This window comes from Haplochromis burtoni, unplaced genomic scaffold, assembly GCF_018398535.1.
Source record: "Haplochromis burtoni strain Fernald_Lab_line unplaced genomic scaffold, NCSU_Asbu1 Contig_2089, whole genome shotgun sequence".
Classification (NCBI taxonomy): Eukaryota; Metazoa; Chordata; class Actinopteri; order Cichliformes; family Cichlidae; genus Haplochromis; species Haplochromis burtoni.
In genome coordinates this window covers 1-11,607 of record NW_024584450.1, presented here as the reverse complement: position 1 = coordinate 11,607, position 11,607 = coordinate 1, and the positions used below count along the sequence as shown (strand labels likewise).

The window sequence follows — 11,607 nt, the reverse complement described above, 5'->3', positions numbered from 1 at the left end:
TGTTATGTATGCTGGCAAGATCTCCTCCTTCTTTGCGGCATGCAGTTAAAGCATTACTCCACATCTCTGCAGTCCTCACCAGATAGTAGCAGTTTCCTGCATAGTGAACCCAGTGATTGGGGCAAAAGCCAGGCTGTTTGGCTGTGGACAGAGATCAGAAGGGCTAAGAACATACTCTTTGTAGCTTTGTATTGTAAAGACATGGACTCATAATAAAACTGTGAGGATTGCTTAGGCTGCTGCCCCCGCGACCCGGCCTCGGATAAAGCAGATGACAATGGATAATTTTACATATTGAGAAAATATGAAACTAGCCTTGAGCTAATTTGCTTAGCATAGCATTAGCTAGGTTGTGCCGCATGAGCTTTGTAACAAACTATACCTGGCAGCACCTCCAAACCAGACTAAAAAAAATAAATTTGTGACGTTCATTAAACAATTCTATTATAAAAACAGCCTGAAAGAGTAAGGAGACATATATGACCACTTTCCATCTCTCAATATTTCAAACTTCAGTGCCGACAGATGTGCTCTGGATTGGCTTGAATGACCAAAAGAACCAGATGCTCTTTGAATGGTCCGATCACTCACATGTCACCTTTACCCAGTGGCAGAGTGATGAGCCCTCTCATCTCATCAGCTTCCAAGAGGACTGTGTCCTGATTCAAGGAAAGGTAGCACAAATTCCTGCAAAACGACAATCAATTTTGTTATAAAGCTACTACTCTAAGACCCCTCTGTATTTCTTATACAGGATGGTAAGTGGGCAGATCACATGTGTGAGAAGTTGCATGGATATATGTGCAAGAAGAAGGCCTCGGCTAAACCAATTGGAGGCAGTCTAGCGGAAGTCAACGACGGATGCAAGCTTGTGAGTTATGTCCTCTCCTTTAAATACAGGTGCAATTTAACAGAAAAGCCTTTATTCATCAGTTTTTCTCCTTTTTTTAGGGATACGTCCGGTTTGGTTCATACTGTTATAACATCGGAGCTGAGAAAAAAACCTTTGAAGAGGCAAAGCAGGCATGCTCAGGGGCTGGTGCTAACCTGGTCGATGTGTCTGATAGGTATATTTCATGTTTAGATGTTTTCGTAATAGTTCAAATACCAAATACCAGTTTTTAAAATATTACAATGAATGACACTGAAAAACTTATGTTTTTAACACTTTTTTGTTACATCAATTTCAATTATTTTGCTTTGTAGTATTATGAACTATTTTGCAATATGCGTAGTATTGTGTGCTTCATACTTTTAAAAAATTAAGATCTTTTTGCATTAACCAGATAACAAACAAATTCAGGCTGTAATGTAACATACAATAATTTTTCTGGTTCATGTTAGTGCTACATTTTTATGCCCCAAAAATAATCACATTTTGCTTATTGAGATCACAATTATTTGCCACAACTATTCATTGATTTTTAATAAAAATAAAAGCAGTTTTTATTGCACTTCCATGCAAACATAAGTCTGCTTTCACATCCATGTTACATGACTGCTAATGAGCAAATCTAAAGACCAAAAAAAAAGACTGTACCAGAACCGTGCCATCAATTGTACCTGAATGACTTGACAGAAAATAACTCTGAGTGGGGAAGATATATTTTTTGTCTGAGAAGCTGAGAGCTGTGGGGTTTTTTTTTTTTGAAAAATTGGTTAGTTATTTAATTTTTCCTAGTGAGCTGGTGAGATACATTGGCACAGTGTACTGTCCACTTTTGTACAATGTTTGAGTTCACTTCCAGTTAGCAACCAGTGCGTTGTTTTGCTTGGCCTCCATTCATTCATAATACTGCAATTTGTGGCATGTGTTCAAGTGACTGAATTATGCAAGAAACGTCTCCTGGATGCACTGGCACACATCTTTATTGATGTATCCTGGGGTCATCAGGTGTTTCAGGTCTCACAACATCATACACTCTCGCCCGGGCGACCCAGCCGGGTATGGCGTTATTTTTGTGCCACTATTCTGAGCACATGTAAAAAAAATTGAGCGCACGTAAAAAAAAATTGCAGGTGCAAGTGTTGCATTTTGAGGAGAAATTTATTTTGAGCGAAGAAAAGCTAAATTTGAGTGAACAAAATTCATTGCTGCGTGCAAAAATGTATTTCAGTGTTTGCTATTATCCATACACACACACAATAGCAGCCCCTGTCGCTCAGTTTTTGCACTTGCGCTCGCTCCAATGTGTTGCTTGCGCTCTCAACATTTCTGCCTGTGCGCGCTCAACTCTTTCTGTACACCGTTATATTTGTGCCACAAAACCAGCCAATCACAGACTTGGATGCAAAAAAAATCTGATTGGCTGTTCTGGTCTCCAATCAGCTCGAAATGACGAAATGCAATATCCCAGAATCCATTTCGTCCAAAACTCAAACGAGGCAGTGGCGGAGGAACACAGAGTGGCGGAGTTTGAAATATTACTCTTTCTGGGTCACAAAATACTTTTAAGATATTTTCTGTGTAAACTGTGTAAACTTCAAATATCTTCTTGATTTATCAAGACATCACATATTGCATAATGCTCTAACGTTTTCGGAGATGCCTGGGAGCATCTGCCATCAAACAAGAAGACAGCCGCATGTAACTACGACGGTGTTTGCTAGTTCACCTTACTGCATTAATGTAATAACGTGGTTAGCCTACTCAACGTAAATTACACACGAACAACATTAAGCTACTCACGCAGAGAAGAACGGCTGCTGCTGCCATCATCATCCTCATCATTTCTGCTACACTGGCAGGGCTAGGGGCCAGGACTCTCCTCTTCGGGTTCTGATGTTGCTAACTCCGGGTCCATAACAGGCACCACACCCGCAGTAGATGTGCTCGGTGTGAGGTCTCGCAGCAAGCTATCAAATACGGCGCATTTCTCGGCTTTTAAAAAAACGCTATGCGTTGCCAGGTGTTCCATCAGATTCGAGGTGTTACCTCCTTTGCACAGTATCACAGTATCAGCTTAAAGCACTTGTTGCAGGCTGCTGAGTTTGCATATTTTGCTGTGAAGTACAGCCAGACTTTGACCGCTTCGCCTTGGGCATAGCGCAAAAAACTGCACATTCCAGGGTGGCCTTTTGTTGTGGGCAGTCTGAGGTACACCTGTGCACTACTCATGATGTCAGATCAGCATCCTGATGTGGTACACCTGTGAGGTGGGATGGATTATCTCAATATGGCAGATGTGCCCACTACCACACATTTGGACTGATTTGTGACCACTGTTTGGGAGGGATGGTTATATTGTGTATCTGGAATGAATTTTAGGTCGCCACATCCATCCCATGGGGAATGGGAGCAGTAACAAAGGTGTTGCGTTTATATTTTTGTTGAGTGTAATTTTAATGTAGAAATGTCACACGTATGCCAAACTTTCTGTTTGTGTATGTTTTCATGCAGATATGAGAATGCATTTCTAGTCAGTTTGGTGGGCTTGAGACCAGAGAAGTACTTCTGGACAGGTTTATCCAACACAGAAGACAGAAACACTTTCAAATGGACGACTGAAAGAGCGGTCACGTTCACTAATTTCAATGTGGGAGTGCCAGGTACACCTTAGTTAGACTCTTTAACCTATCACATTCAGTTTTGGCATCACCGTCCTGCTGGAGTGTGTTTAAACACATCTAGCTGATGATTTGAGTCACCCTTATTCATTATTCCATCCACTTTTTGTAATGTAGCAGTACCACTCTCAGCAAAACAGTCCCAGAAAATTCTGTTACCACCGCCGTGCTTGGCAGTTGATGCAGTGTTCTTAACTTACTCCTCACCTTCACTCTTATTATTTTGTCTGAGTGGTGGACAGCTTCAAATTTCAGTTGAGCTTGAAGGTGCTGATTTTTCATCATCATCATCATAATCACCACCTTTATTTATAAAGCACTTTAAAACAACCACAGGTGACACAAAGTGCTGTACATTGGGATTCTAAAATAAAATTACATGAGATATAAATAAAAAACAAGTAAAAGAAAAGAAAAATAATTAATTAAATAGCTAACTCAATTAAAAGAGAAACTAAGTCTCACTGAGGTTAAAAGCAAAAGATGATCATCATTGTCATGTCAATCATGATCACTAATGATAAGTTAATAGGCTCTTCTTATACTCAACACAGTTTCTTTCATGTATTTGATTGAATCTAATCCGTATGTTTTTATCTTACTCTAATAAAAGACAGAAAACAAGGATGTGTTGCTATGACAACTGGAGTTTTTGCTGGACTATGGGATGTTGTCAGCTGCAGTAACAAGGAGAAGTATATTTGCAAGAAACGTGCTGAGGGTGTGCAGACAACAACAGCTCCACCCACCACTCTGGCTGCGACCTGCGCTTCTCAGTGGACCCCACTCGGCAAAGGGAACAAATGTTTCAAAGTAGGAGCACAAACTTAAGAACAATAATACATTTGTGCCGATTCAGTAATAAAACACTTGCTTATTTTGCTTTTTCACTCCTTAATAAAGGCGTACAAGAAACGTCAAGAGGAAAAGAAGACTTGGTCTGAAGCACAGGACTTCTGCAGGGCCATTGGCGGGGACCTCATAAGCTTACACAGTCATCAGGAATGTAGAGAGCTCAAGTATGTTTACTTGCACTAGCTAACAGCTTGCATATCTCAGAATTCATACTGGGTAAATCAACAATTCAGATAATCAGTGCTTGTGTTTTTTACTTTCATACAGTGTCTACTACAGTGAAAAATTCTGGATAGGCCTCAGCTTACAGGGAACCAATGGAGGTTTTGTCTGGAGTGATGGATCACCGGTACATAGCAATTCAGAACAATCAGGAAAAGCTTTAATTATTACTGCTCTCATTTCCTGCCTAATTATGTATCTTTCTAAAAACTTTGACCTAGTTTGACTTTGAGAACTGGGGCTATGGAGAACCAAATAACCACAATGACAGCGAGCACTGTACAGAGATGGACCCTAACTTAAGAATGAGGTGGAATGATCAACACTGTGATGCCTACAATAGCTGGATTTGCCAGTTACGCAAAGGTGAGACAGGCTGATCATATCTTGGAATTTCAGCTCACACAGAGCCAGATTTCCAAACATTTGGTGTTAAATTAAAGCTTGGTAATATTTGTGGGTCTCGCTTATTTATTCTCAGGTGTGACTCCCAACCCCGAGCCTGTGATATCTGTACAAGGTAAGTTTAATTATTGGTCAGAGAAAAGTCTAGTTGATTCAACAGATCTTTTTATTTCACTGAGAAATACAGTGTAGGTCAGTTGATTCACCACTTCTGTCTAGACTCAACGATGCCATCTGCTATTTCACTGACTGGTCTGAAATGTGAATTTATACCTCATAAATTCACTTATGGTTCTTTGAGGCTAAACCATAAGGATTCTCCAACATCTCTGGCTTTTCTCTTTTCATAAGTCCTCAAATCCAGTGGCACCAAGTTATTATACAATAAAATAATGTGAATAATACATAAATAAAAGAAATAGCTCCCACTGCTCCCCCAGAGCTTCCTGGAGACTGTACGCAATCAACAAGCAGGAGAACATGGATACCTTTCAGAGGCCATTGTTATTCCTTCTTTAGTTCAGTGACCAACGACTGGGCCCATGCCTCAATTGAATGTATAAAATTGGGTAAGTTACAAATAATTCAACGTAAACAGAGAATTATGTCCATTTTTATGACCTTTAGCATTTAACTGTTGTACCATGTTTATCAGGTGCTTCTCTAGTGAGTATTCAGGACCCTATTGAGAGTAAATTAATGAAAGAGAATGTGGAGATTCTCCAGGACAGTGCCAAAACCTTTTGGATTGGCATGTACAAGACCCATGAAGGTGAGGTTAAATTCAGCATAATATATACATGTATATACATTCCTACATGTGTGCCTGTGTGCTCCATTAGTTGATAAATTAACATGTGTCTCCGCTTCAGACAAGTGGATGTGGATCGATAACAGCCCTTTGGACTATACCAACTGGAAATCAGGAATGCCACAGTCAGAGTCGTGTGTGTACATCAGTTCTGACACTGGTCTGTGGAGTACGACAGACTGCAGAAGGTCATTTTCTTACATCTGCAAAACACCAAAAGGTAACCTAAATAACCCTTCTTAAAAAAAAAAAAAATTCAATTTAGCTTTGTATGTATTTATTCACTGATTTATCATTTTTAGTTATTAAACCTACAGAAAAGCCACCATATGTTGTTTAAATTTTTCAAATCTGAGTAATTTCACTGCTCCAACTCTATATTTTTGCCTCCTTAGCCCACGTCATCCAGGAAACTACACACGGGTCCGCTGGCATCATTCTTGCTATAGTATTAATTGGAATCGCCATACTTGGACCTGGTACCTTCGTCCTGTTCTGTTAAGGGATACCTCGGATACCTGCCCCCACCCTGGGAGAATCCACCTTTGACAACAAGTTATACTTCAACAATCCAAACCGAGCAGCGGTGGACACCAAAGGGCTGGTTGCGAACATAGAACAGAATGAGCAAGCATAGAAAGGCAGGAGAGGATTGGCAATCAACCCCATGAAAATTAGATTTCTGTTTTTATTATATGTTTATATTTTGGATCACTTCTCTGGAAACTGGAACTGTTTGGTTGTTTTTACGATTTGTATCAAAGATAGCGATTACAAATTATTGGGTTTTTATTTTTCATGATAATGTAATATGTGAAATGTGTACAGATGTTTTTGTGTTTTGTTTTACTTTTACAATTAACATAAAGAATAATGAGAATCACAAAAAGTGATTTTTAGTGCAATTTGACAAATCTAAGTTGGAATTCTCTCTGCATCCATTTTATGGCATTTCAATTAGCCCAATAAAAAAAAAAAAGAAAACATATAAAAATTGTTTTCCATGTTTTTTGCATTTAAATGAACAAATAGAAACATAGTAATTATATTCAGCCATGATATACATGAAGACTGGGCTGGTTTCCACTAAGTTATGGTAAACATCAACATGGGAATCCAATACCATTGCAGGTTAATATGTATAGTTTCCACTGTGATGTTTATGTAACCATGTGTAGAAAGGAAAGAGAGGTCCTTCTCCATCAGGTGGACAACAGCTAATCTCCTGATGGCAGGGAGGTGGTAAGTAAAGAAGGGCAAAAACATATTTTATTTATAAAACCATTTGAGCAAAAAGCCTTTCATCAGTTGTGCCTGTTGCTGGGTCCAACTCCATGGCCATGCCTGGCAAAGACTTCAATACTGGATTTCATGTTAAACTGTGAAGGAGGGCATACATTTTGGAGCTTTTACAGCTTTTTATACTGATGGAGATCTCTCCCATTGCCATTCATACTATACCAAAGTAAGTAAGTAATAGATAAACTATTAAATTACAAAAAAGTCAAAGACATTTTCTGTGAATTGACAAAAAACTTTGAAACACAGTCAATGAGTTAAACACATGCTTTTTTCCCCACTTACAGTTTTAATTTAAGAGTCATGCTGACAGATTTCTTTCATTAACTATAACATATAGAAAATCTGAGACAGATTGCACTAACTGCACTTCTTTTTCTAATACTAAGATTGGGATTAAATACTTAAACTTCTTTACCCTGACAAAAACAGGGATTTTACTTTTTACTTCTATTAGTCCTATATGTGATCATCGCAAACTTGGAGAAGCCTCTCTTACGCATTTATTTTGGACATGTCCCAAATTGTACCATTACTGGCCGGGTATCTTTAAATGTGTCTCTGATATGTGCAATTGCACATTAGTTGGACCCAATAACTGCATTGTTTGGATCTGCCTCTTCCCTTCTACGCCTCAGCCCTGCTGTAGAAACTACTGTTTTGTTCTGAATAGTAGTTGCTAAAAATTATCAGCAGAACTGACTGCTTAATTGCACACGGAGAGGATTAGGTATACATTAGAGGACAAATTTAGTAAGCTCTTTGATGCGTGGCAACCTTTTTTTTATCATTTATAAAAGCATAAAATTTTCTCTGATCGGTCGCAAAAAACCCTATCTGCCACCCAAGCTTTCTATTTTTGTTTATTGTTAGTGTTGAGGTAAAATGAGTTGAAATGAGTTTGATATCAACCATTAATCCTCAGGAGCTTACTCACTTCTCATAAGAGGGTTTATTAGCCGCACCAATGCCCAAAAATTCTCCCCAAACAAGCACTGGATCTTTGGTCTGCCCTACCAGGAAAACCTTCACCCTAGGAGGAAAACAGACCTAGTCAGAGCAGCGGATTGGAACACAGTGGAGAACGGCATAGGCCTGGTTCATCCGGTAAGTTTTTTGATCTGTTCTCTCTCAGGTGTTATTGTAGCTTACAGGAATTTTTAAACAATAAACTATGTCCTCTTGTTGCCGGGTCGAATCGACCTGCAGGGTTTCCAGTGTCGGAGGATGCTGGGAAGCTTAGCGTGTTTTGCAGTGCATGGTTGATCCTTGATTACTCAGAGATCATTGTGGTGGGGCGTTGTCTGTGGTGTCGTGCAGAGAGGGCAGACGCACCTGCACGGCATCCGTAATCACGCCCACCGAGTTAAAACACGGGGACTCAGGTGTGTGTGGTGTTGTGGTGAATGTAAATAAAGATGGCTCTGAATGATGATCTGTGGTCCCGTCGTGCCTTATTCTCACCACATTGGTGCTGAAACCCAGGAGGGGGGCCCACAACAGAGCCAGAGAAGGGAGGAGCTGTCCCATATGATGGCAGAGACGACGGTTATCCAGCGGGAGCAGGCGGTCGAGGTGCGTTGCCAGCAGGAAGAGCTGCGGGACCAGACCGAGCGCCACCTGAAAAGGATTGGGGATCTGGCGGCGCTGCTCTGGGCCTGGGCGCCACCCCCACAGGGGTGTCCCGACGGTGGTGAAGCAGTGGAGGAGCCGCGTGAAGCACTTCAGCAACCGTAGGTGGTAGACGAGGGGCGCAGCGGTCTGCTCCGGCTGGAGGAGGAAGAGCAGCCGGGTGAAGGGCTGCTCCTGCCAGGAGCGGTGGAGGAGCCGCTCCAGTCAGAGGCAGCAGACGAGACGCGTGAGGGTCTACACCTACCGGAGGAAGAGGAGCCGCTCCACCCAGAGGTGGACGAGGACCGAGAGGGACTGTGCCTGCTGGTGGTGGTGGAGCAGCTGTGCGAGGAGACGGTCTCTGGTCCAGGGCAGCCTGCGCGGCCGGAGCTGGAGGCAGAGAAGCAGGATGGCCCCGCTAAGCCGGGGGTCGGCGGGCTGGCCAGTCTAGCCTCGCTGCCACCAGTCGATTCTGCGCGCCTGACGTCTGCCCAGCCGCCTGTGAGCAGGAGCTCACGGCCATGCCTGTGGGGCCGTGTCCGCTTGCCCACCTCTGGACCAGCTTCGCCATCGCCGCTGGATAAGCGGGCGGCCACCAGAATGGACGCTCCCCAATCGCTTGGCCAGGGGCTGGGGGCGCCGATGTTTTGGGCCAAGTCTCGCCCCAGTTTGCCGGGGGGGGAGTAGGTTCGGCCGGATGACTCCCCGGCCTCAATCGGGCGATGGGGGTGTGTGGTGGGGCGTGGTCTGCGGTGTCGTGCAGAGAGGGCAGACGCACCTGCACGGCATCCGTAATCACGCCCACCGAGTTAAAACACGGGGACTCAGGTGTGTGTGGTGTTGTGTTGTGGTGAGTGTAAATAAAGATGGCTCTGAATGATGATCTGTGGTCCCGTCGTGACTTATTCTCACCACAATCATGCATAAGATCAAAACCTTAGATATGAATATTGCTGGTGATTAAACATGGAGTGCTTATGACATCAGCTTCTGCCTTTCTCTTTAACAACTGAACGTGCTGAATTAGGAAAACAATTCAATCCATGGACTGCTCTAAAAACTGAGATATTAATCAAAAAGGTAACAGTGTCCGTCTCTGTGCCACGTACCCCCCACTTAAGAGGAGACATCTCAGGCTACGTCCACACTAGCCCGGATAGATTTGAAAACGGCGTTTTCGTCTGAAAACGCTCCGCGTCCACACTAACATTTTCAGTCGTTTTGACAGAGTTGTTCGTCCACATTGAAACGGCCAAAAACGCTTATGTTCTAGTCCTGCGAAAGCGAGTGAGAATTAAAGAATTTGAAGAAAAGCTATCTGCAGCATGTACAAACTGATATTAATCTTTTTTAGGGCTGTCAAAATTGAGAGCAATCAAAACAACTGCTGTATAATGCCCTCCGCTTTCTTTGTTTAATTGGTCACATGACTGCATCACACGACTAAAATGCATCATTGTTTTAGAAAGTCTGCGTTTTCGAGTGTCCACACTGCGACGGGACAACTAGAAAACAATGCATTTCAAACGCATCAGTGTGGACATAGCCTCAGCCTCACTTTTCTCCTCTCCTCCTTTATCTTCCCTGCTTAGCCTCTTGTGTCTTTGTCTAGTCTTGTGTATTTTGTATTACTTTTCCCTGGAACACTCTCTCACAGTCTGTTCTCTAAAAACTAAAGAGGAATTATGGATTTGATCAACTGGTCCCTGAATGCAATTGACACCCTTTTCTCAACGAGAAGTCTGGGCTCAGGTGAGCCTGAATGTTAAAGATATCTACCTATTCGGAACCATGATAACAGGGTTCTTGCTTATCGGAGCTGGCTTGGCCCTGGCTTATCGAAGATTAAAGAAAGCGGAATCGGCTGTTCAAAACCCCACAAGGCTGCCCGCTGGGATTGAATTGATGGGACGAGTGGTGAGTTCTCAAAATGGGCTCATTGAGCGCAGCACGGATAAGATCTTGGAGAAGCTTACGACTGCCATGAATACTCAGAATAAGACCTCTGGGCGAAAATTTGATTACATCTTGGAGAAACTCACTGCGGTCGTGAGTTCTCAGAATCTGCTCTTTGAGCACAAGAAGGACAACATTTGGGAGCGTAAGTTGATAACATCATGGAGAAGGTTACAGCTCTCCAACAGGAGATTGAGAGACCATGTCGGACTGGTAGAACAGCTTTGAAATTCACATGAGTTGTTCGCACTAAAGTAAAAACCACCATCACTTCATGCGGCTACCACTTCAGCGCCGGCTGTGGTCTCAAGGCTGGAGCTGAACAAAAACACCCTGATAACAGACTGTGCTTAGACTGTTCCTCCCCTATGTAAGGCATAGGGGAGGTTGGCTGGAAGACTGTTTGCGAAGGACACTGTCTCAGCTGAACTCTGGACACACACACACATACACATTCACTGATACACACTCATCTCCCCTCCCAAACACCTTCGATGCTTGTCCCCTCCCGGGGAAGATGGCAGTCGACTGGACCAGTGCAGACATCCTGCAGGACCGGATGCGCTGTCTACACCCACCCCTGTTGCTTGTCATGTGTTTCTATGGTGTATTGATAGTCATGTGCTTTTTGTATGCGCTGAGGTGGGGTTTTTTTTCTGCACTCAAACTGATCTCCCTGTTGGAGTTCAGTCTGGGGGGAGTTCTTTTTTCTCCTCGTCTTTCCTCATGTTGTGTATTTTCCATTGTTATACCTCTCTGACCTATCTTCCCCATGTGATGTTTGTGTAATGTATGTATGGTCGGAAGGGTAAGATGACGCTGGCACGGCTGGCAGCCTTAAGACAATTTCACTCGGGATGAATAAAGTATGATCAATCAAT

General features: G+C 42.7%; 1 protein-coding gene across 1 annotated transcript; it reads left to right on the top strand.

Annotated features, from left to right (window-relative positions):
• Positions 1 to 516: 516 nt before the first annotated feature.
• On the top strand, positions 517 to 6,865 carry LOC102300322 (macrophage mannose receptor 1; the record flags this gene model as incomplete). The annotated part of the gene is given in 13 exon segments (XM_005952969.3): positions 517 to 674; positions 755 to 871; positions 952 to 1,067; positions 3,401 to 3,549; positions 4,181 to 4,380; positions 4,471 to 4,586; positions 4,690 to 4,771; positions 4,866 to 5,010; positions 5,126 to 5,164; positions 5,490 to 5,618; positions 5,705 to 5,821; positions 5,922 to 6,080; positions 6,256 to 6,865. Coding segments are annotated over 13 exon segments (1,634 nt in total), but the record flags the coding sequence as incomplete, so codon positions are not given.
• Between the last annotated feature and the right edge of the window lie 4,742 nt (positions 6,866 to 11,607).